This window comes from Antechinus flavipes, chromosome 2 (genome assembly GCF_016432865.1).
Source record: "Antechinus flavipes isolate AdamAnt ecotype Samford, QLD, Australia chromosome 2, AdamAnt_v2, whole genome shotgun sequence".
Taxonomy (NCBI): domain Eukaryota; kingdom Metazoa; phylum Chordata; class Mammalia; order Dasyuromorphia; family Dasyuridae; genus Antechinus; species Antechinus flavipes.
The window spans coordinates 528,289,930-528,317,486 of NC_067399.1; the positions used below are offsets into that span (position 1 = coordinate 528,289,930).

The 27,557-nt window shown below is 31.9% G+C and overlaps 1 protein-coding gene across 1 annotated transcript in view; it reads right to left on the bottom strand.

Annotated features, from left to right (window-relative positions):
* The window catches only part of RFX7 (regulatory factor X7), a 165,793-nt gene that overhangs the window by 9,497 nt on the left and 128,739 nt on the right, over positions 1 to 27,557 (bottom strand). The window contains exons 3-8 of the mRNA XM_051980706.1: positions 23,569 to 23,651; positions 16,721 to 16,843; positions 8,470 to 8,586; positions 7,115 to 7,199; positions 6,421 to 6,628; positions 1,804 to 2,099 (exon numbers count right to left, since the gene is read on the bottom strand). Of these exons, the coding sequence (XP_051836666.1) occupies positions 1,804 to 2,099; positions 6,421 to 6,628; positions 7,115 to 7,199; positions 8,470 to 8,586; positions 16,721 to 16,843; positions 23,569 to 23,651 (912 nt within the window). The remainder of the gene's footprint in view (positions 1 to 1,803; positions 2,100 to 6,420; positions 6,629 to 7,114; positions 7,200 to 8,469; positions 8,587 to 16,720; positions 16,844 to 23,568; positions 23,652 to 27,557) is intronic.

The window sequence follows — 27,557 nt, forward strand, 5'->3', positions numbered from 1 at the left end:
AAAAATCTCTGAATCAGAATTTTATACTTTAATAGAGTAAATGTTTCATTATTCATAAGTTATTCCATAATTAAATGTGTACATATGAAATATCCAGATGTTTCTAAAGGAAGTTGAAATTATATTTAAGAAAACAAAGATAAGAAAAGCATGTGAACAAGACCAGGCACACTGAAAGGAAACTAGTACTAAAAGGCAGTGAGAAATCAATTCTCAAGGGATCTGAAGGAGAAGAGACCAAAGACCAAAAGACATGGAAAAAAAATCTTGAACTTTCTTACCACTGTCCCCAAAAAAAGAAAACTAAAAAAATCAGAAATTACTACAGCACCCACTTACTTTTCCACTTGTACCGAAAACACACACTTTCTCTCTTACACCTAGTCAAGATATTTACATTGTTATGGAGAAGTTCTACATATAATACAATTTGAAGAAGGATTCTTTAGAGATGGTGAGCTCCACCAAATGGTCCTGTCTACATACAACACATGTTTGTGTTGATGGCACCAAACCATAGAATATTCAAAGCTTCCTAGACAATACCTATAATCACTTGACAGAGGATGTCCCAACTATTCACACAGGAAAAACCAAATGTATAAAGAATGTCTATTGTCTAGACTATAATTTTTAGTCTTGTCTATCGATTATAATTTTGACAGATACTGTAAATGGACAATTAATAAGATCTAGAATTGAATGTATGTACATTCAAATATATTGATATATTTCCTTTGTATAAGATGAAATTACATCTCACTCTCAGGACAAGAACTTTGATGAATGGTAAATGTTAATCACAGAAATATAACAACAGCTAACATTTCTATAACTTTTTTTGTATACAAGCCACTTTAGATAATTATTCTATTTGATCCTCACAACAAGTCTGTGAGATAGGTACTGCCTTAAATGACTTGACTAAGATCACAATAGCAGATTTGAACCCAGATTTTACTAACTTTAATTCTAATATTCTAACCATTACATTATACAATTTTACCATTATGAGAGCTATATATTATCTCACCTACCCCTCTTCTACCAATATACATTTCCCCCTAACAAATAAGCATAGTCAAAATATACAAAAAATGCACACATGTTGTTGTAAAGTCGTGCATTTTTGGCTTTGAAAGGGTCTTTTTTTCCCCTATGTAAAAAACTGTGGCCTTCATGATTATCAAATCTTTGACCTTGGTCAATCTCTATTTAAAATAACTATTGTTAAATAAGTTACTAAATGAAAGAACTATTTAATAGGATATCCCACTGGAAATTTTAACATTTATTCTCTTAATATCTTATTATCTTATATTTTTACAAAAAAAGAATACAGAAGCAGATGATTTTGTACTGAATAAATGTGGTAATAAGAAGTAGCTTGGCAGACTAGACAGAGAATGTATCACATAGTCAGGAAGGTCTGCTTTAAAATCTAAACTTTTACGCTTACTGGCAATGTGATAATGGGCAATCCATTTAGCCTCTAAATGCTAAGACTTTGTAAGACTTAATGTTGTAGAGAGAGTGAGAAAAAAGTTCTTCATTGGGAGGAAACCACAACGATGAAATCATAGATTTAGTTAAAGAGGGAGAAGGGTCCAGAGATTAACTATATTACATGGTATTATAATGTATTAACAATTGACAAAATAATTACAATATTGAATAATTAAAATGAAAAAACTACTCAAGACAATATTATTGATAGATTACACCAACATGTCAATTATTTAGATTTTGTAATTTCCAGAGACACCTTACTGAAAAATTTGAAAAGTGGCTTAATAACATTACCGGAATAGGACTGGGAACAGCTGCCACCACAATACCAATAGGCTGTGGAGAAAGGATTGGAGGATTTCCATTAGAAATACTTGTTACTCCATTGGTTGTAGTTCCTTCTAGTTTCTTTCCTGGAGACTCTCCTGGTAAAGGAGATTGTAGCTTCTGTTCCTGTTGTTTCTTTTGGATTTTCCTTTGCAACTGCTGCTTAGCATCAACAGGAGATGGCAGAGTCTTTACTTGAGGCTGAAAAGAATTACTTTCAGCAGTTGGTATAAAAGCAGAGGGCTGGGTCATTCCTTTAATTCCTGAAAATAATAATAAAAAAAAGACAGTGGAAATTAAATGAAACCTCTTTTATTCTGACAACAGTTGCAGTCTGATAAATCTATAATCTGCAACTCAATACAAGGTAAATAAAGCAATTCAACAAATAAACTGCCCAATGTATTCAGAGCATTATCAACCAAAGCATCACATGTAGAAATTATTCCAACTTAAAAGTACATGTAGAAGCTATATCAAAGTTCAATATCAAAATAATGAGATATTATTCACTGAAATGAAACTTTCCCTGAAGCAAATGGTAGCTTTTCATGGGAGAACAATTACATTCAGAACTATTAGAAACAAATAGGAACAAACTCCATCAAATATGTTTTACAAGCTCATCAGCATCTGTGAGAGCATCTTTAATAATCATTGTAACAGCTCATCTTTCTATTGGCCTTTAGATTTTGCAAAGTGCTTTCTTCAAAGTAAGCAGGTACAGAAAGTGATGAAAATGTTTTACAGAAGAAAATTCAATACATCTCTCCAATAAACGTATGTAACATAAGAAAATAAGACATACAAATTGTACTCAATAAAATTCTTGGATCCTCCTCTTAAAGCAATTTTATGTTAAACATGACATGTGTAACTAATATCAGATTGCTTGCTTGTTACGGGAAGAGAGGATGGTGGGTCAGAAAGAGGGAAAAAAATTTGGAACTCAAAAGTCTTATACAAATGAATGCTGAAAACTATTTTTACATACATGTAATTAGAAAAAATAAAATACTATTTACAAAAAAATACAGCAGTTTTATGAAATATGCCTTTAAGCCTATGGTACATATGTCACATTATTATTAAAATTATTGCTAGGCCTGCTATTGCTACTGTTGCTGAGCAGAGCGCCATGTATGAATGGAGAATGGACTGAATGAAATAAGAAGCAAGGCAGAATCTCTACATGAAAGATCACAGATTATCAGGTGTTACAGCAGGTTTAAAAATGTTAGTGGATGAGCAAAAGTATTTTTCATTCAGCAATAATAAAAAGAGTGTTGAAAAAGAGGTAAGAATGAAGATAGAGAAAAAAGTTCATTAAAAACTACATTAGCTAAAAAATTTTGGAAAGATACTGTCTTAAAACATTAATTTTAAATTTGGAATATGACTATAGTATTAGCAAAAAAAACCCTGAAATCACTTGGTTTCCAGAAAAACTGAAAGTCAGAGGTAATGAAAGAGTAGGTGTTAATAAATTATTTGAATTTGAATTCGTACCGCTGTTTGAAATGAGAGTAGCATTCTGAGAAATATATATACCTTGGACATACATCTGTAGATATTTGAACACAAAAAAGAAATTCCTTGATTAAAATGGCACACGTGAAAGATAGTTTGACATGTAGGGCTGAGAAAGAAATATGGTTTAGAAATATGAAGCATGGCCATAAAGTTTCAATGAATTTTCCCTACAGAAATTACACATTTATTCTAACAATAATCAAACAATATTTGTAGCTTCCACTCTGTGGCTTGAGAACCACTTGAAAATCAGTTTTATACCATTTTAATCACTCCTGATTTTGAACCAAAACATTTTTATTACCTTATTTACCAGAAATGCGGCTGTTTTTTAGTTACAGGTTCCTAATTTAAGCATGTCTAAATTATTTAAGTTCTTTACATATAAGGAATTTCAGAGATACCCCTTCTCTACAAACTTCCTCATCCTACTAATTTTCTCAGGCCCCAATTCTAAGCATAACCCACCATCCCCTCCCCAAAGACAACTGATCTATCTTAAAGGAAAAAAGAAAAAGCCCCCTTTGTGCTACAACTCTTGCTTTGCAAACTACACATCCTTTTTACCTCCATTTCTTGCTGCCTTTGTATCAACTCTTTATTTTCCCTCCCTCCAGAGATTCTATTTAACTTCATTCCTTTAAAATTTGAAACTTTTGATCCTATTCTCATTAATATCCACTTATTTGTTACTCCTGTCTTGAACCACAGGAAATACCACAAGAGGTTTGGAACTCAGGAAAGTCCTATTCACAATAACTGGCAAGTTGAAGAGGGATAAAAAGAAAAAAGTAGAAACGCATTTCTGGTTTCACAAGATATAGTGCTGAAGGCATTTTCTCAACAAAAGTATTGTTACAAATGGTGGTTAGGGTTTATATTATAACTACTGATGCCATATTTTAGACAAAAAATATTAAATAGACTTTTTTTTTGGGGGGAGGGGGCGTGGATATGAGAATTTAACCTCCATGTATAATACTGTTTCCATGAGGAAAATTATGGTCTAAGTTTTAAATGACCAATATAGACTTGCAAATGGTAAGAACTAAAAGAAATTTTATGGATCCTCTTGTTCATTTAGAGATGAGGAAACTGGCCTAGAATTTAAGTCAGTTGCCCCAGTCAAATAAAAGGCAGTGGAAAATTTGCTCAAATCAAATACACACTCCAATAACAAAGACAATAGGTATGAATTATAATTTTCCTGTTTTATTTTATGTTTTATTGAGCCATGATTTCATCAGTGGAGGGATTCCTGGTTTGGAAGGTTTTTTAAACAATATAGAACAGCCTCTTCTCTGCTATTCTCAGTCTAAGAGATACTGGAGGAGATGGGGAAGTGAAAGGATGTGCTCTGAGTCATGTGGCCAGGAGATGTCAGAGTGAGACCTGAACACAGATCTTCCTGGCTCTGAAACTAGCTGGCTCTCTAACCACTCAATCACTGTCTTTTTAATTATATTTGTTAGGGGGAAAAACACTCTACAATCACTGTGTAATCACATCTTCTGTGTGTATAATGTGGATATGTATGTATATGTACATGTAGGTCTATCTTATCTATCTCTCACATATACATTGGTTATTAGCCAATTCTAAAAATTAGTAGACAACGCTGCTTTCAGTAATGACAATGAAGAGCCTTCAAAATTGAGTCTTTTAAATCATGTATTTTTTATGTGTGTTAAGTTGTAATTCAGATTCAGGCGATTTGGTTCAAATCCAGACAAAGGATTCAAATTACAAACATAGGGTATCTTGCCAAAATATGGATCCTAAAATAATCTTAACATAAAAGCAATAAAAACAAAACACAAACACTTAACATTTTTGGTAGCTATATTTTAACAGAGAAAGTGATTCAGAATTCATAAGAAACCAGATAAGCCACCAGAAATCTATAAGTTGTTTCATAAGATTATATATCAGTATAAGGTATGATATCACAATAATATGCTATAGAGTTATGATGGACTTAGCTTTTACACGAATAAATTTTTCATGTAAACTGTATTTCTCTATATTTTATTTCCAATAATAAACTGATTAATAATTGACCTACCCTCCATAAGTAGGTAAGATATAAACTATAAAGTAATGACTTAAATACATAAGAATTTAGATATATAAATGGATGCTGTACATTCAAAATAATGATGTTGGGAGACTAAATAATCATTCTAGTGATGATGCCATTGTTCATGACATAATTGCCTTTATGCTCACCACATATTATTCTGATTATCTTCAAAAGTAATGAATCTTCATCTGCTAAGGGTGCAAATTTTTAAACTGATTAAAACCTAGAGACAAGTCTAATATATAGGGTGAATAATCAAATTGGCTAATATACTTTTTGGATTAAATCAAGGTGCTATCATAAAATAATTAGGCTAATTTTATCATATGGCTTGCAAAATAACCACAAAGGCAATTCTAAAAGAACTCCAAAAATATTTTGTATTTTTAGATATTTTTGTATTTTATTTTGTATTTTAGAGTATAGCCTCACAGATTCACTTAAAAATGAAAATTCTGAATGCATCAGTTCTTTTAGTAATAGGTTTAAAAATCAGTCTCACCATAGTTATCACATCATATATGCATTCTACTAAAAATAAAAGTCCCCTCAAGGAAAGTCAAAGACATCATAATTAAAAACAATATTTTCTTAGGGAAAAATTTATTTGGGAAAAAAACCCCCAAACCCAATATTCTTTGAATTCTGAACAGGAATTAATAAAATTCTATCAAGTTTATCTTAAAAATTTTCCTAAAGCAGCACAGCAGCACACATACACAAGAGATAATTTTGCATACTAAAAACTATATTTTATCCGATTATCCATTTTTAAGGCTCACCAACTTCTTGAATACATTGTTTATTCATGACAAGAGAGATCTCAACAAATTATCTTAACACTAAGGAGATGAGCAAGCTCCTTCTGGCTAAAATTTTCTTTATATCAATTCTAAACATAACGGCTATTTTTGACTAGTCAAGACCCTGGGTTAGTTTGAACTTTCTAACAGTAGTTAATTTAGTACCTGCTGGTGCTGCTGCCATTACAGTTAGAGCTGCCATCGATTTGGTGCCTATGTAGTGACTTTTTACAAGGAAGCGAGCTAATTCCAAGACTGAATCAAATGGCTGGCTTAATACTTTCTGGGCCCACTCACACACAAGGCGGCAGGCAGCAGAGATAACTTCCTCATCAACAGTTTGGAGTTGCCCGGAAGGTTCGGCTCCTTCCAACTAATCAAAGGAAAAAGGAAAAGTTAACTTTTAGAAAGCTCAAAGAAAAATTCTATTCAAGTACATTTAGAGAACATGCATCCTCAATATACAAGCAATAAATCAAAACCTAAGATTGTCATATAAAAAGAATGAAATTAGCTTATTATTATAGCTATGAAAATTCTAAATACATGCTCACAGGCATCAGAAATATTATGACTGAGGCTACAAGCTATAAAAAGGGGTTTGTAAAAACATTTATATGGTGTACTAAATTTCCTAGAAACCATTAAAACATTATATTTTGTTTTATTGTTAATTACAAATAATTTATTTTAGTTTGTTTTGTCTCTGGTCTCTATGGAATGTTATTTTAGTTTCTTAAAGGCACAGTTTTTGATGTTGGTCTTACTTAGATATAACTATGCTAAATGAGTTTCAATGCTGATATTAAATTGTCCATTTCTAGAAAAAATTAAAAAGAAAACAAAACGGATATCTTACCCCATCTCCACTTTTATGAAAGTCAAGGTTGGGCAGTGTTGGCATATGAACAAAAGCTTTTTTCCTTAGTCCACTGTAGCAATATGTAATAAATAGTTAAGTGCTAAAATACTCTTCAATAAAAATGGATTACTTTCAATATTTTCCAGGTAATCATGTAGAAATCAAAACATTATCAGTACAAAGTAATGTCCACCTTACTAAGATCCTTAATATCAAACTTTCAGTATGTTAATTTCTTAAATTGAAATGGACATGGCAAAAATTTTAGTCATCTGAAATGAAACTAAACAACTGTCATAAGCTATAAATTTATGGAAAAACTGCCCCAGTAAGTTGTGCTAATTTAGAGAAACAGAGAAATAGCCAAATGGAAATCTGGCACAAAGAAGGGAAAACTCTCACTGAGGCAGTTGGCCAAAACATCTCTTAAAGAGTGTTGCAAGGCCTCTAACCTTTTCTCTCCCCTGATGCTTCTGCTACTACAACACATAAAACTTTAAGATAAAAAAGACACATCTGGGCACACTTGATTATGATGTTCAAGAGCCCAGGAGATGAAATCCTTAATAGATAGAGAAAACAATAAATGGTTAAGAAAATACTCAACTGGTTTTTAAAAACAGCACATAAGCAATCTCACTTTTCCTTAGGCCTTTCCATTTGTTCCATGACATTTTTTTGTCATTATATTAAAGACTTAGCTATGTATTTTCCAAGTGATGTTAAGACCTCTTTTTTTTTTTAACAGTCCTTCAGAAACCTTATCATATGCTTTTAATGTTTCTCCAAGTTTTACTTATATTTGTTTTCCCTACATTTCTATATTTTCCTCTCAATTACAAGGTGAGGTTTTACTTTCTATTGATTTTTTTTTTTTAAACTACCAGGCTGAACATTTTTGGATGCCAATCTTTAAATTAGTACATTTTGCTACAAGTCACATTTTATGTTTATGTTTTAGTAGCAAGATGTTTTAAGTTTTTAAAACTATGAAAGAACGAAAGAGGATAGGAGTATAAAGACCAGCATTTCTCTTTAGTTTTGTTAATATGCTAGATTATTTAAATGTCTAAGAATGATATCAGACAACTAAGTCATATAAATACTGTTTTAAGAAGTCAGGTAAAAAGTATTTTACTATCCTGATACATAGATGGACAAATCTTTTTAAAAAAACTGTTCTTCTACAAATCTGATTATAGCTAGAAAACAAAATTTACTAATTTTTAAAGTTGTTTGCATTTGTTGATTTAATTTTGTTTCTAAATTTAATTAGGGGTTGAATTATAACAACAGAAGTTCTGTAAGCAAGTGTTGAAGATATTATTGAAAACTATTCTAGTAAAGGATATTTTGATTTGCCTCTTGTGCCCAGGCGGCGTGCCTTCATGTTTGGAAAGACGTTTTTCATGATCTTTCCAAAGTCAGCAGCACTTAATGGATGGTAACCAAGATTGTCGCAATAGCTTCTGCAAAAGAGGGAGGGGTGGTTTAGATAACACCATAACTTAATACTATATAGCATGGAATTGCCTTGAATACCATTTTTATCCTTTTTCTTTCTTTAAAGGGCTAAAGTGATTAGCAAAAGCCAATTATCTCTAATTTTAATTGACTTAGATTTTATTTATTATTACTATCTACAATAGTGAGTCATCTTAGGACAGGCAGCTGATCATCTCCACAGAGTTAAAATATGGCTTTCAAACAGTATTCATGGAACCTACAGAATTTGGTGAAAAGCATTGTTGTTATAGATTTCCTTTCTTACTCCAATAAATTCTCTTCTCTAATAAATGTGTAGAAAATATGACTTTATGATTTAAACACTGTTCTTTAGTCTTTAGCATGCTGACCAAAGCAATTATATCAAATCGCTACAAATTCAGTTGCCAATGTTATTAATAACCTTTATGGTTTAAACAACCCCACCAAAATATGAATCAACTAGTCAAAAAGAAAAAGGGAATTTAGTACATAAGAACCATGCCAAAGAAATTCAGAACCAAATGTAAATAAAACTAAACTAGACTTTAAAGAAACAAATTTAAGATAAAAGTTACCCAAGCTAAGAAAAACAAAACAAAAACAACAAAATGAGGCTTCCAAAAAATCAAGGCTAAAGAAACAAGTATTAGACAATTATTCCAAATGAGAAGTTTAATATACTTGTCTCTCTTCTTTTTATTCTCTGGATTTTGGTAAGATTCTCTGTGGTAACATGCCAAATATAATTTCTTCACGCAAAAAATTTCTAATATACTTATATATACTTTTGGTATGGTTATATAGGAAGCAAAAGGAAGAAAGTTAGATGTGAGTTAGGTGAATGCAAATTTTGTAAGTAAGGTAGAATTTACGAAGCCTAGTGATTTTGAACAACTATAGCTCGACATGGTGGCAAATGCCTATAATCCTAACTACTAGAAAGTTTAATAGATCTCTTGAGCTTACAAGATAGAAAATGCAGCAGGCTAAGTTAATCAGATGTCTACACTAAGTTTGGCATTAATGTGATAAATTTCTAGGAGTAAGGAGGTTACTAGATTATCTGAGGGGAGAGCTGGTACAGGGCAGAAACAAAGCATGTGAAAGCTCTCATGCTGATTAAAGAGAGATGATATCCAGGAATAGCCCTTGTACTTTTAGTCTAGGTGAAATATGGAGACCCAGTCTCAAAAAAAATCATTACAAAGGGCAGAATTCTGTTTTTTTTTTTTTAACTTTGACTCCTTCCTACTAGGAAAAAAAGTTAAAATCCAACCTTATTTTGTTAAAGAAATAATTTTAAATTCTGAAGGAAAACATCTTCTAGAAAGTAGGTGTTATATGTCATTTTGCAGGTATGTAAATAGAAATTAAATAATGAAGATAAATCAAACAGTAGGGTTAGCTAGGTGGTATGGGTGCATTGAGTGTCAGGCTTATTCAAGAAAACGTATCTTCATGAGTTCAAATTGGGCCTCACTCTGTGTTATCTTGAGCAAGTCATTTAACTCGGTTTGCCTCAGTTTCCTCATCTGTAAGATGAACTAGAGAAGGAAATGGCAAACTACTCCAATATCTCTGCCAAGAAAATCTCAAATGAGATCACAAAGAGTCAGAAATGACCAAAAAGAACTGAAAAACAAGGTCAAATAGTAAACAATGTCAAGATGAAAACATCAATTATTACTCAAAATCCTATACTAATAAGTAAAACACTTCATTTTAAATATGTCCAGTATAAACAAACTGGGTAAAGAGAAATATACAGGGTCTTGATTTTTTTAAAAATCAAAAAGATTTTCACTGCCTGTGCTAATCTCATGATTTTTACAGAATCTTAAAGAGCCGAAAGTAGTCTGAAAGATGCTCTAAGTTCCCATCCAATAAAAAAAAAATCTCTTCTATAAAGCTCACTAAACCTCTCTGGGCCTCAAGATCTTAAGTTTGGCATTAACATTATAAGTTGTCAGGAGTAAGGAGGTCATTAGACTGTCCAACGTGAGAACTGGTGCAGAGAGAAACAGAACAAGTAAAAAGCTCCCATCCTGATCAAAGAGAGATGATAAGTTTAAAGTCTAACTGTGCCCCTCGTTACATGTGTGGCCACAAGTTAGTCTGCTAAAATCCCCTGGAGTTCAGTATTGCTCATCTGTAAAATGAAGAGTTTGGAACACAAAATCTATAAGGTTCCTTTCAGCTCTCCATACAGTCTATGATCTCTGAAGTCTCTTTCAGCTTTAAAATTCTTCAAATAAAGATTTGCAAAGTCCTAGAATATGCTGCTTCCCATGATAGTCAATTTAAGAAACATTCTTCTCTATTATTGAACCAAAATCTGTTCCGTTGAAACTTTTTTCATTGGGTCCTCACTTCATATTTTGAAAAATTTAAGTCTAATTCAGCTAACTCAAAATGTTACTTATAACCATTTTCAAAGCAGTACTATAAAGCACAGGGTCATTTCAGGATATCTAGAGATCTTTTATTTTCCTGTTTTACAACTTAGATTGCATGTGGATTGGACAAGAAATGGTGTCATAACACCTAACTCAGTGTTAACATATTTATGCAGTATATGCAGAGTGAGAATATGTTCACAATATAACATACTGTTAATTCTTAAAATTAGATTGTTTGTTTTTTAAAAGATTACATTTCATGACCTAGTTTTTAAACTAAGCCTAATAATTTCTTAACCTGGCTCATTTCATCCTTTTTAAAAAGAATTCAATAAGTAATGTCCATTTCTACATATTTGAAGAGCCCAGTAACCAAAATTACATTTTACAGATTATTTAAGGCCAAAAAAAAGCAACAAAAAGTAGGAAGGACAATGTAATTGTGAGCTCCAGTGAGAATAAAGAATATGGTTAACAACTATAAGAGTAGTACATGACATAACTGATAAAGAGACTATGAGTAGAGAGAGGAAGCACTAAATCTGCTATCTCAGGATTGTTATGGTCTTAAGTGATCATTAAGACCACAGTATTGCCATGATAATCTGAAATAAGTATAAAATTCATTATAGAGGAGAAAGAACTGTGGAAAGATGGATTATGAGTCCAATAAGTTGGATGGATCATCAATACAGGTTTGTAAAGATAGAGGTGGAAAGAAAAACTTAAAGACAGGAATATATATCACGGTATATCCTGAATGATATAGAGAAGTAGTAAAATGGGAAATGAAGGAAATATATTCACTGTATCTGCTGATATTTCACATGTGAATGATATGTGAATGATACCCAGTTCTCTCAGATATCTTAAAAGAGTGATAAAAATAAAAATTATACCACTGAAATGAGGAATATATGCTAAGGAAATAGATGTACAATAATTACTCACGATTTAACCATAAACAGACATTTGAAAGGGAAGATGTGGGATGCATGGACATATTTACATGTTACATCTTCTGGAACAATGAAAAAAATATTGGATAAGGAATCAAGAAATCTGGGTTCTAGTTCTAACTGGAAGAGAATTTAGTTATTCAAATTGCTAGGTCTGTTTCCTCATCTATAAAAAGGAAGAGGGTGGACCATATTATCTCTAAGAACCCTTCAGCTCTCAAATTCCATTAAGTTACTCTTTTCCTCTGAGACTCAACCAAAAGATGGATACAGAAAAATATGTATAAAGAAAGAAGATCCAAAAAAAAAAAAAAAAATGATCCTTCCTAACTCAGATCACATCTGCTACAGGATACTAGGTTATATTCATTTCTGAAGAATCATCAAAGTTGAAGTCTTTACATAAAAGAGAGGGAAAAAAAGTAGATTCATTTCTAATTTGGCAGGGAAGACGGGGGAGGAAAAAAGTTACTATAAGAAACTACTTTTCCTCTAGGGGGCAGGAAGAAACTAGGAGACATATATCACAAGAGAATGTGACTAAAATGTTCCACCAGAGAATCATATCCTAATCCACCTGGTAAAATATTGAATCTTTTAGCTTCTGAGTAAAAAGGGATAAAAGGAAGCACGTCATACATCAACATCTGCAGCATGGTACTGTAAAAAGAATGGTATTTGGAGCAAAGGACCTGAGCTTAAATCTGTGCTCTACTTTTCACTGTCTTTGTGAGGAAGACTTTTAATCTCTAAGAGCCTTAGTTTCCTTATCTGTAAAGCGAAGGGTTGGATTCTTTTATACATTATATCTATGATCTTAATGATCTCTCTCATTCTACTTTTTGGGAATGTACAGTAATGGTTAGGTAACAATGGAAAGAATATATTTTTATCATATTGATAATATAAATGTGAATTTTCATATTAAAAAAAAATTCTTAGTTCTATATATGTTGTAATTATACCTAAAAGTCACAATAAATACTTATATCTAACCCTCGTGAACAAAAATTGATTTTGATTATATATTTCTAATTATAGAAACTAAATAATTTCTTAAATTATAGAAACTAAATTATTTCTTAAAACTGAAGTAAAAAAATCTAGCAGATGCTCATATATTTTAAACATTCTATTTCTAGATATAGCAGTTTTGGAAAATAAATATTAGATACCATTCTGATATTTATATATAAGTCTGTGTGTGTGTGTGTGTGTGTGTGTGTGTGTGTATAGAAGTCTAAGCAACATTTATCTATTAATCACTCACTACATATTTGATATATTAATACTCCTAAGTAAAGAAGAGTACATTATTAGGATTAATTATATCATTAAACTTATCAGGATTTATTTTACATTGATAAATATATAGCTACCTAACTTGTGTGGTGAGGTTAAGGTTATTAATGAAAGTTACATGTACGCATGAAAAAATTCAAAGATTTCTTATTACTTTGAGCAATTAAGAAATGATCAACAAATAAAATGATTATATTAAAAGGAGTAGATGAGTGTCATCTAGTAAAAATATAGTTAAATTTCTAATAAGTAAATATGTTTTCCATTAAGCATTTGTAATTTTCTAGACTGCAGTAAAACTGATTTTTTGAGCAACTAAATCAAGAAAAATGTTTTTAACAAGAAATTCATCTACAAATCATTTTTACATTTCTTGTGTGATAATAAGAAAAATAATTATTGATGCTGTCTTTTTATTAGATACATCAGATATTTTGCATTGATTTATTCCACCAGCTTTTCCTATTTATTCATATTTGAAGATGACAAATATTCCTTAGTAAACATTAGAAATATAATCATAGATGCTTAAAATCATTAGATTACAAATAAAAAGCATTTATTTAATGTCTACTAATGCAAGACACTAATGAAGTATAGGACATATAGCAAAAAAAAAAAAAAAAAAAAAGGAAAACAGTCTCTATCCTTAAAGAATTTACTTTATACATGGAGACAAACAAGTAACCAAACCAAGTAAATACAAGATTGGTTTGAGGAAGGATTAAGTTGACAATAAGTATATGGCAAGGGGATAGAGGTTAGCTGGAGGATATAGCAATTTTTTGCAATTAATTTATAACTTAAAAAAATATAGTTAAAACCAAACATCTTAATTATATATTGCATCTAGCAAAACAAATGTTTTAAGAAGTTAATGACAGAAGTTCTATTATTTTTCAAAGGGAAATCAGCAATAGGTGCGGTTTCTTTTGTTTTAGCTCTCTCAGTAGACTAACTTGACAGCTCTTATCAATCTGCAATGATGAACTTCCTACTAATTGCACTGATTAAGTGCCTATTAAATGTCAGGTACCATATTAGATGCTAGAATTATAGATATAAAGAATGAAACAATCCTCACTCTCAAGAAGTTTCTACAGTCTAACAATGTGAACAGCTTCTATAAGGATATATTATAAAGGATACTAACAAAAAGTTGCTTCTACTCAAAGAATTGCAGAAATGCTGATTTGGGGCTTCTGAATTTTTCATCTTATTTTAATAGGAGAAAGATTATTTTTATTGAAATCTTTATTAATCTTTATTAATACAAACTTTAATTTTAAAAATTAACTTTAGAAACCATCTTATATAAAAACCTAAACCTCCATAAGGAATAAACCTTATTGTCAAGAAATTTTTTGCACATTTAACCTTCTTGCTGCATTTAAACTTCCCAATATTTTCTAAGTATAATTTGAAAACCTTGTTGCCATACTATCCCACATACAGATGTGAAAATTTTTTTCCTTATCAGGTAGTTCCTTTGGTTTATTTTCTAACCCTTTAATTTGTGTGTTGCTATCTACCCAACTTAATCTCCCAAAACTTTCACATTTATTAAGCTAGATTGGTCCAAATATATAAAAAAGCTACAACTTCCCTGATTGGGAATTCCCTCCATTTATATAGACTGAAAATATGCCTTACTACACTACTTTTCTGAGTTATGGTGATAGTAGAAATGCTTCATTTGGGAGCAAATCTTGGTGCTAGGCATCTTCAAATGAGATAGTCATCTGGTTGTCAAACTGGTACTGGTGGGACCAACCAAAACTTGTATTCCATTGGCACAGCCTTTTAAAAACCTTAGGGTTATCTCTACAACACAGTACTTGACTAGATAGAGATCTACCAGCCACATTCCCCTATCAGCAATTAAATAGCACATTTCTTACTATCAGAGTTACACTGCTTAATAAATATCCTACTTTAGTCCACTATGATTCATACATTTTAATATCTTATAAATCACTTAGCTTATATTTAGACAGTTTATTTTTCTACACTGAATGAACTATTCTTCCCTAATGCATATTGGACTTTGTTTTCAACCATTTCTCTGACTCATCTCCTTATGAGGATACAAGCTATGCCATAAGCTATGCCATTCAAATTTTATGTCAAACATTTTAAACAAAGATTCATTTTCATTTAAATCACTAATAAAATATAAAAATTAATGCTTTTCATGATATTTTTTAAAAATCAAGTAACTTTTGCAGAAACCCCTAAAATCCCTTGAAAGATAATTTAGGATAAAGTATTTGGGATTAAATAAGGAGACCAGGTTCTAATTCTGGCTCTGATCTACCAGTGTGACAAAATTCAGGTTCTCTGTAAGCCTCAGTTTCCTTTTCTGCAATATAAATTGAATAAATTAATCCTGAAAGGCCCTCCCATCACAAAATGCTATGATTCTGTTACAAACTACATCTCTGTGTTAAATAAGTTCTCTTGGTTGCTTGTTCCTTTAAATGACGTTGGGATAACTTGATTATATATTTGGCAAGGCATATATATTGGCAAGATAACAGACACAGCAGTTACCTGAATTAATTAAATCAATTTGCATTGCAGCAGGCATTTAATTAAAATTTGCTAATTATTTATGGAACTATATAACTACTTTCCCTAAACCACAGCAACCCCACAAGCATTGGTTTTCTCTTTTTCTAGTTTCCATTATATACCACCCACCTCATTTATTACTACCATGTTTCTTTGACTTGTTTCTTTTTAAAACTGTTTTTTTCTCTTTTTTTCCTGTGATCATATCTGCTACCTTCCTGTTTAGTAATACTTCTACTTTTTTGAAAAAAGGCTTATGAAGATTTGTGTGGTTCCTAAATAAGTTTGTGAATTTAAAAATCCCAAAACTCATTACCTTTAGTGCTTATTACAGGATGGTGCACAATGAAGAAATTAAGTATTTCTTATTATTAAATATTATAAAAGTATTATAAAAGATCCAATATATGATTATGGAACAGCACAAAAGGATGTGATGTAGGAAAGCACAGTATTTCTCTGTAACATTACCTTTAGAATATTAGGGATGCACCCCCACACACATTAAAAACAAACCTCCCCAAAAAATCCCAAACCCAACCTAGTTTCCCTTCATAATCTATTACAAATCTGTCATTTATTACTTTATCCAAACCTTTTTTGAAGATTTTTTTTTTTTGCCAGTAACTAGATTCCTCAAGTTTACTACCTGCTGTGTACTTCCAATTTTTTGTCCCAAATTTCTCTCTTTAAAGCTTCAAAGGGTGCCCTCAAATTCTGGGAATTGCTGAATAAGTCCATGTTCATCCATACCATTCATGATTTTAAAGACTTCAGCTTGGTATTCACTGATAATGAAGCAGATAACAGTATGTGAGAACTGTATAATACTCAAATCCCTTTATGTACCAGTAGACCTAATACCTGTACATAGTACTTACTTATATTCATCATAGACTTCCTGCTTAGGTAGTGAAGTCTCAGGATGTTCCTCCAATGTATTTCGAATCCAGGAAAAGGCGTGCATTTGCTGGGCACGACTTGATGACATGGAACTCTGATCACTGGTCACAAAACAAATATACATTTTAGGTGAAATAGTGCCTTACTTTGTGACTTTTTTAGATTAATCTAAACTTTCTATTACAGAACAGTATGAAAATAAGAAATAAACACACCAAACTTATAACTCGTCAATACCTGAAAATATGTAACAAGGAAATTGAAATTTAATTCTTCAATTAAAGTAACAGTACACCAGTTTCACCTCTCTTTTCTCCTTCTAGTAGTTACAGAAAAATCTCCTGCAAAAATTTGTTTTTTTTTTAATTAAAAATTCATATCAATGCTTCCCTAACTTGGTAAAGAAATGCACAACAGACAGTAAACACATATGATTTAGTAAAAATAACCAACTGGAAGTTTTGATGACAATCTGTTTTGCTGGACTATCAAATTTCTGATAAGCTGACACAAAAGTCAATTAGTTTTAGTTTACAAGCAATGGGAAAATATACAACATACAGAGAAACTGTACTAGAAATCTAGCTAAAACAGAATGTATGATGTGGAACAAAATTCAACATTAAGCAAATCTTTGCTATACAATAATTTCATTTAAAATGTTATGAAATGGATAGTAGCAATCATTGTAAGGGACTTCAAAAATAATCTAGTTCAACCCTATAACTGAAGCATGAATTCCCTTTATAATTCTTAGCAAATGCTCATCTGGCAGAAGATTTTTTTCTAAGTCATCTGCTTTTTTTCTTAAAGACTTTGTAGAGCTGATGAATTCATTGCTTCTTTGCGATAGTGAGCAATTCTTAATTATCAGTAAATTTCTTTTTATTTTGCTTAGAAATTTGCCATTATTATTTCTACCAGTATATAATTTCAATATCTTCTAGAATTAAAGAAAGTATAATCTTTCTTCTACATGATCAACCTCAAAATATATGAAGACAGTAATTGTCATGTACTCCTCTTCATTCTTCTTCCCACCCCTCATACTAAAAGTCCTTTACCATCCTTATCATCCTTCTCTGTATAAATTTCCAATTGATCAATGTTTTAGGATTGTCTAAATCCCAATTTCATATAATAGGATAGAACTTCAACTGAGAAATCCACAGTGCCTGAAATCAATAATATCATTGTACTGAAATCTGGGAAGATAAGAAAACTAATCAGTCAAATAAACTACTTTGCAAAGCAACCTGTTTTTAATGCTAGGCAGTTATAGTTATTATAATATTCTTTATATTAAAGCCTGCTCATATTTTTACTCACCGAAATGACATATAACCACTTTAATTCTCTGAAATGACATATAACCACTTTAATTTTTTTAAATCACAAGACAGTCATTTAAATATCTGAAGGCTGTTATCATATCTTTCCTTAGTTGATTCTTATAGGCTAAACATTTCTTTTAATTTTTATGATTTTCTGTATCCACACTTGAGTCACCACATTCTGGACCCATTTCGAATTGTATGTACCTCTTAAAGTATAGTGCTTGGCATTGAATATAATATTCCAGAATGATTTGTGACAAGCAGAGTTACATAATGAAGACATTATACTTCTTCCTAATGCAGCTCAACGTTCTGTTGACTTTTTAAATGGACACATTAAATAACTGATTCACATAGAAACTGTATTTTAAAAAATCAACTTCACAGAGATAAAACTGGGGTGGGGGAGTGATCAGACATCAGCTTGTATGAAAAAAATCTGAAGGTTTTGATAAACTTCGAGTTCAATATGTGATAGGACAACCAGCATCCAGAGAAATAATCTTTATAGAAGACACCTGGAAACTACTTCTAAGGTTGCTATAATTCTTGCATCTTCAGTAGTTACAGCTACTTGACTCAAAAAACAAACTTCTTGCCATGAAATTCCATGGCACTGTCAAAGTGTTCAACATCATACACTGATATGATCTTATCAGTAGAAAAGACATTAAGGAAAAAGAATTACCACTCTATCCCCATGGAGTAAGAGACCATGTTCTGTCTCCCCCATGAAAATATAAACTCCTTAAAGCTCAGGACAGTCATACTATCAATATCACCAACAATTAGCACAGAATTTTGCACAAAGTAAGCATTTACTAATAATGCTCATTCATTCATTTAAGAAAGTTCATATTAGTATTAGCTGAGACACGTAGTTCCAAGGCAGTTTTTTGGTTCTCTTAACAATGAGATAATAACAAGAGTAATGCGCTCTGTTTTGGACACCACATTTTAGGAAGGACATTGATAAACTGGAGTACCCAGAGAAAAGCAACCAGAATGATGAAAGCACTCAAATTCATCTACATAATGACTGGAGGCAGGAAATAGGAATGTTTAACCTAGAGAAGTCTTAGGGGATTTAACAGATGTCTTCAAATTTTTTTGAAAAGCTGTCTTAAAAGAAAGATTAGGCCTTTTCCGGGAGCTTACCGGGAGCAGATTTAGGTTTGATAGAGAGAAAAACTGCTTAATAACTAGCACTGTTCAAAAGTGGAAATGCTGCCTTTAAAATGGAAGATGGATTCCCCTTCAATAGAAGTCTTCCTATGAATGTTGGATGTCTTCTCCACTATGCTGCTGAGGGGTTCTTGCTCAAGTATGAATTGGAATAGATAATCATTCAGATTCCCTTCCAATTCTGAAATTATGAAATTTTGTAATATGAAGATGAAGCCAGAACAGTAAGGTTCAAGGCAGATAAACACCAAGTCCAGCACAGAAATACTGAGTTCTGTTTTATTTGGTCAGAGATAATTTTGAGTAGAAATAAATCTAAGTCCTTCACCTATGTTATTATTGTGCAATGAAAGGACAGACATGAGGGCATAAAATTTCATATTTGACAAGCTTAATGTTCTTTTTTACCTGATAATTACTGGAACCATTTGTGTTATGCTGTTTCTTTCATATATGTTGGTCTTCATATTTGCATTTGGGCTTTTGATCTGGGCTTTTGTTTCTCTCACATCAAAAATTAAATTTAAAGCCTTCTGGCTCAGGCAGGAAAATTTACTAAATGCATTCTTCCTAAAATATCAAGTCCCTTCCAGAATCTCATCATTATAGGATTATAGAACATAAGGCAGACAATTAAGTCCTTCTCTTTGACATCACTTTCTTATATCTTCTCTTCTCTTTCAAAGTTACCATCATCAATGGAAAGACATGAAAATATTACTTGTACTCCTAATTCTTCAGTATCCTACCTTACACTTGAACTTTTCAGATGCATTTCATACATCTAAGTAAATAATTGATACCCACACAAGTCAGAAGAAAGTGGTGATTTTTTGACTCTCAACATGCTATTATAACTAAACTATATGTTCCTAAAAGATAGCGTAGCTCCCAATTTACCATAACAGCTCTGACATAGTCACCTTAATTCCTATAAAGCACAGTCATCAACTATACTGACTGACAGACTGAAGTCTATGAATTCCTCTAAAGGTCTGTGGAACACAGAATGGTATTGCTTCTTCAGAATTACTTTTCACAATAAACATATGACTCCAATGGTGAAGAGGAAGTTCATTATTTTGAGACTAATCTTTCTTATAAAAGACTCCATGGTGTGTGTGTGTGTGTGTGTGTGTATGAATTAGCTGGACAAAGTTTTTCTGAGAAGTGAAAGAAGCGTAAGGGCATGAGAGGTAGGTAGGGTGCTGAAAATATAATTTGAAAATATCTGAAAGTAGTAGACGTAAGAGCTCTTGATTATGATTACAACAGTCTTAGATAGGTGAAAACAATGTAGAACATAATTTTTTTTTCTTTTGCTGAGGTAATTGGGGTTAAGTGACTTGCCTAGCATAATACAGAGAGGAAGTGTAAACTATCTGAGACCAGATTTGAACTTAGATCCTCCTGACTTCAGAGCTGGTAGTCCATCCATTTTGCCATCTAGCTGCCCCCAGAACATGATTTTTTTTTTTTAAAAAGACCATAACAACCAAGAGAATTTCATAAAAGCCTTAGTCTGACAAGGAAAGATCTAGAGGAAGTGTTAGCCTTCTGTTCTGAAAAATATTATATTATATTTACATGTACAGCTTTATTTTTTGAAAGCACTTTTTCATTATCATTTTAATTAGTTCCTATACTCCTGGGATGTCAGTTAAGTAGATAGCAACATTTCCATTTTATAGATGAGGAAATTAAGGCACAGAGAATAAAGTCCCTAACTCAAGATTACACAGTTATTTAGTTTAGGAATAAGTACTGATTTCCTTGCTCGTTATTTTACAACCTTTATGACACTTCCTCTAGAAGTCTGAAATGTGATATAATATAAATGCTTAGAGGTATAGGAGTAAAATATGTAACTCTTCAGGAATATTACAAATCAATCTCCTTTCTTCATTAGAAATTAGGTCTAATATGGCTCTCTTCAACAATGAGATGACTCAGGCCAATTCCAATAGATATGGAATGAGAAGAGCCATCCATCTACAAACAGAGAGAGCACTGTGGGGACTGAATGTAGATCACAACATAGTATTTTCACTCTTTTTTTTGTCATTTGCTTGCATTTTGTTTTCTTTCTTGTTTTTTTCCTTTTTGATCTGATTTTCTTGTGCTGTATGATTACTGTGGAAATATGTATAGAAGAACTGTACATGTTTAACATATATTGAATTACTTGTAGTCTTAAGGAGGGACGGTAGAAAGGGAGAAAAAATTTGGAACACAAGATGTTGCAAAGGTGAATGTTGAAAACTATACCTATGTTTTGAAAGTAAAAAGCTAAAAAAAAAAAGAAATTAGATCTAAAATATCATTTGAGAACATTCTTTTATGCTTTAGGGTATTTAGATTTTTTAAAGATTTGTCTGCCCTTATTCCTAGAGAGCTACAAATATTAATAGAAGCAAAAAGCTAAGTCTCTTCAAATATAAGGCCTATGCTGGCTAGACATTTTGTTGACTTTGCAGAGATTTGGAATTTGAGTGATTAGAGGCATTACATTCCCAGGCCCCTTTGATCACAGCTGCCTTATTTCCAGTAACACAAGTTGAAGGGATATTTAGTTTCTCTTGAAAGATGACCCTTTCCAAAAGAACAATTGTAAGGTCAAACATTTGACCAGAGTGGCACTTTCAGGATCTGTACTCTAAAGATCTGTAATTCTATTGCTGTGGGTATTTCATTTACCAATATATGTTGAAATTAAAATTCAGTGGAGATCTTTAAAGAGTATGGTGGCAAAAATATCATCATCCTCCACTTAAACTGGAATACTTCTAAAACTTAGCTAGGCTACTGCTCGAATAAAAGAGTGTTTTATTAATTCTATTCTCAAAAACTTTCCAACCTGGGACTATAGAGTCACCTACAAATCAAAGTAAAGCATGAGAGAAGAACTTGAATGGAAAGGCACAGAAACAATTAGCTCCTTTTTGTCCTTTATGTTCTCAATTCCTTTGATCAATAAGTATCTTTTGTGAAAGCAAACATCTATTTTGGTCTAGGTATCCCAGTATAAGTCTATACTTGTGTGAAAACTGAATGTCATACAGCAATGGTATCAAATTCTGAAAAACACACATTTTTAACTTTATCTGCATTGTATTGTATTTTCATTTATTTTGTTGAATATTTTCCAATTATATTTTAATCTGGTTTAGTCCCACTTATTTGTGGGCTGTACAAAGCTCAACTCCGTCACTTCTGTCATAGTATCTATGTGCTTTAGCTATTAAAATCACATGGACTCACAGCATGAGTTCCCCACTCCTATTCTTTCTCCTCTTATTCATAATAGAATCTTTAAGAGCCTTTTGCCTCCATTTCTGTGTTTCTGCAATAAGCACAGAATATTCTAGCTAATGCCTTTGGCAGCCATCTCTGTGCACTTACCAAAAAAAAAAAAAATAAAAAAAAAAAAAAAAAAAAAGAATAATCTAGTTAGATTGCACAATCAGATTTAGACAAAGAAGGATCTTAGCAATGGTACTACCCTGATGAGGCTAGTCTAATGAACAGTAGTTGCTATCGAATTATATGAAGACAGTCTTAATCTGAAAGAAGCAGATTGGTGGTGGCTACAACTAAGATTCTTAAGCCCAAACATAAGGGGTAGAAAATCCTTTTAATTTCTGATCCTTAAACAGAATTTTCTTGGCAAACTAAGTAACCATACAGCAGTTGCTAGCACACTCCCTCCAAATTCTTCTGGCCAAAACTTTGAAAGATAAAATAAAACAATATTTTAACATGCTATGTTAGGGGAGAATGAATGAGAGTTACCAAGCATTCTGAAGATATAGATGATCTAGCTGGCTGAAGGATATCAGCAAGACCTTAAGCCATTAAAGTATTTAAGGGAGTAGGTTCCAAATAGAAAATAAAAAAGAATCTGGAATTTATCACAAATCTATGGCAGTATTTATATTCTGCACCTTCTCATTTCAATGAGCAATCAAAAAAAACAAAACAAAAACCCAAACAAACAAACCCCACCTCTAATATTTCATTCCTTATCACAGTAATCTGCTTATTTGTGGTTTCCAATTTTCAAAAATGATCAAATGTACAACATTCTATCCTTAGAATAAGTAAGCATTCACCTTTACCCATGTATACCATCATTTGATAGAGAGAACTAAGTTTTTACTGAAGTAAAAAATGTATATATACTAAAAAAGATCTTTTTTCCCCAAGTATTTTCTGAGACAGTTTTCAGAAATATATTGTAACAAAATTAGAGGACTGTCTGTATGCTTTTTCACTAATGTCAGAGACCAAGAAAATATATATACCTTTTCTCTCCATTGCTGAGACCAGAAGGCAGCTGAAGGTAGAGGTAGAGTTTCTCTAGGTCTGTAAACTTCTCAACTTCTTGCTAGTTACAAAGGATTAAAGAGGAAAATTTAAAAAAAAAAAAAACAATACATTTCTAAACAAGCTAACCAATTCCCTAAAACAATTAGCAATCAAAATTACTCCAAACAAAAAATATCTTGGAGTTTTTTTTATTCTCTAGTTGGTCCAATAGCAAAACTAAATTGCTTTACTGAGTAATTGCAGAAAAGGTCATGTAAAGTAGAAACTTTGTTATTACTGTTTATGTAGTGACCAGAATAAATACTATGATAGATCAAAGCTTTAGATACACTATTTCCTATAATTTATTGTTCACTGTATTCAAAAAGAGGCTCTGTGTATGGCATAGTGGGGGAAAAGCACTAGATTAAAGCGAGTAAGATTGTAGTCCTGATTCTACCACTAAGTAGTTATGTGAACCTAGACACATTTTATATATAAAATGAGGAGAATTGAAGTAAATGTTTTATACTAACATCCCTTCTCACTTTAAAATTCCATAATATGATTTACCATTTTCACAATTGTATAATACCTGTAATAGCTGAAAAGCATTAAGGGAGACCACTAATTCTTTTTACTATGAACATTTAAAGATTGTTCTTCATTTCATAGTTCTAATGACTATTTATAGTGCCTGCTTGAGACTTGCAGTTGGCCTTAGAACTATCCTATGCATGGCAATCTGACAGCCTGTTTGCTATTGCTTTCCAACAGCCTACAGCTACACTATCTTGAATGAAAATGAATTTGATAGCATTCTTCTAAGACACTTATTTTGTCCTTATTATTTGGACTTTTCCTAGTTTATAATGTTAACAAAGCATCAATTACAATTCAATTTCTAATTAATAAACACCAACACAATAAGAATAATTATATATTAAAAATATGCTAACCCATTCCCAGCAATATTGAATATAACATAACAATACAATTAACTGAGTTTAAATAATTTATTGAAGTTCACAGATGTAAGATTTTTTGTTGTTGTTAGGGGATGGAGAGCGCACAAAACTGTTTTTATCAATGTGAGGAACTTCTAGAGAGGAAACTCCTTTCTCTGATGCATATTAGTCACTCACCTGTAGCTTATAATCTTAGTAATCAAGTGGAAATATGCACTGGAAGGTTAAACAATTTGCCTATAATACAGATAGTGTGTCAGAAGTAGGATTTGAATTCAAGTCTTCCTGATACCAAGGCCAGTTTAATTATCCTCTAAGTAATTTAACCACTTCTTATACTTCCATAAAAAACACACAATAATGAGATATTCCCAATAGAGCAAAGTATCAAAGACTAAACTTGAAGAATACACCCACCCAGAAGGTTTTAAATTACTAGATGGCTTTTGATTCTCAAAACATTTGTATTCCTACTAATCTTTTCCCAGTCCTACACATCTATTACCCAGGGGAAATTACAAAGGATCTTATTGGTTCCTTGTTCTGATTTACTATATTCCACTAATCCTTCTCCATTCAACATTCTTGTCAGATCATCCAGCTTCTGCTTAAACACTTTGGGCAATAGAAAATTAGCTCTCTCACACAGCGGCCAATTCTAATTTTAGTTTGCTGTAAGTATTCAGAATAATCTTGATATTTGGCAAATCTGCTTCCATATAATTTCTACCTCCTAATCTTGGTTTGCCTTCTAAAGATATATGAGCTAAGTCAACATTTCTTCCACATGACAGCCATTAAAACAAAGGTGGCTATATTGTATTACCTCTATATCTCTTCTACTATTCTAACTCTTCAACTATTTTTCATATGACATAATTTAACTATATCTTCCTATTAATCTGATCATCTTTTTCTGGGCATACTCCAGTTAACAAATACTCATCTAAAAATATGGTACATATTGTTGGGCATAATATTTCAGGTGTGGTCTGATCAGCCCATAGGACCACTAACTTCTAGTTCTAGATACATTAATTTAACCACTTAATTCAAATCTAAATTGAATTTGCTTTGGCAGTCGCCCCTCATTATTAACTCACTTTAAGTTAAGTTGTAGTCAGTTAAAACCTTATCCCTCTGCCCCCAATAAATACTGTAACAGTATCTGATACTTGCTTGGTGATACCTAAACCTAAGCCTAATTTTAACTTTAAATCTATCTATAGGATGCCCCATCCCATGAAGAATTTTCTGGATACTGACCCTATTGGGATAATTTCCAGCACTGTGCCATATGTACATCTGATTAAATTATGGTTTCTATCATTCAAATTAATGATAAAAACTGTTGAATAGCATAGGGTCACAATAAGAAGTTTCCTTTCAGCTCCACAAGGAGTTGTTAATTAAAAATCTTCAGTTCTCAGAATCATACATTTAGACCTGGATAAAATAATCTTAAGAGATCATCTAATTTAACTTCCTCCCTCTGCCCACCCCATTTTCAAGATGTAGAATATAAGAAATAATTTACCATAGGCAGTAAGTGACAGAGATAGTCCTCTAGTTCCAAATCCAGTGCTACTTTCACAGCACTGCTGTGCCCCCCCCCCAAATTATACTCTTATCCAGCATATACCTTTCTACCATTTCTTTAAGTATAGAAGAGATTGACAAGTAACTTGCAGAAACCCGGATAACTGATTACTGTTCTATCTCAATCAATAAATTTAATGAACATTTATTAAATGCCTACTATATGCCAGCCATTGGGCTAAGCATTAGGTATAGAAAAAGAAGCAAAGGATAGTTCCTGCCTTCAAGGAGCTTAAAATCAGTTTGCTATTTAAATGATCAATCATAACAGTACGAGAAAAGGGAAAAAATGTTATTTTTCCAAGACTTAAAAAAAAAAAAAACTTATATCCTAGTAATTACAGTTTTACTTTCTAGATGTTCACAAATGATCTGATTAATAACTTATTCTGAAATTTTGCCAACCATCTTACTGGTCTCTAGTTTCTAGTCAATCTTTACTCTTTGGCACTTCTCCCATAATTCACAATTCCTTAAAGAATGCTGATAGTTTTAGAGACTCTTCCCCATATTCTGTCAGCACTTTGGGATATAATTCCTTGGCCCAAAAGACTATGACTCATATAAAGAAATCAAGTGTTTTCTTACTAGCTCTGCATCTTTAAGACCTTCTTGATGAGTGTTTGTTTTACCCTCTCTGGTTCATATATTTTTCTCTGACAAACTATGGAAATAAAATAGAGAAATAGTTAAGTTGTGAATGAGTAACAAAGCATTGATGAAGCACTTATTATATGCCAAGCACTAGGAATACACATACAAAAAAGCAAGTAGTTCCTACTCTTCAGAAGTTAATATTTTAAGGAATGTTGGAGAGAAGGAGAAACACATTCATAGAGGAAAAGTGACCCAAAAAAGGCTTCTTGGTCTGGAAAATTACAGAGATGGTAAGTAGAACAAAAGAGTAGTACTGAATTCATTAAAGTTATTATAATAAAGAAAATAGGTAGAAAGTGGTAGGCAGATGGGAGAAGATCATCAGGCTTATTCCTTTTTCACCTGTTTCTCCAAAGTTTAATAAGGCCTTTTAAATTGTCTGTAGTATTTTCCAAAAGCCAATTTTTTTTTTTTAAGCTATGATGATTTTGCAATTCAATCAAATTGTTTGCCTTTGTTCGTATGTGATCTTCTTTCTATCCTTTAAACATATTCTTTTAAAATCTAATCTCAGTGGAGAAAACCTGGGGCAGCTCCACTGATTTCCTGACACTCTACACACATTTATCACTGGAATAATATGTAATCGTCTCTTTGTAATCTGTAATTTCCTTTTTTTAGAGTCCCTCAGATCCACTGTCTTCTCTTTTAGAGTTTCTAGTCAAGAGGAATATAGTTTGATATCTAAAATACTTTTTAAACTATGTCCCATTTCTCACAGATTTCCATTTCAATGTTATATCAAAATCTCAACGTTAACA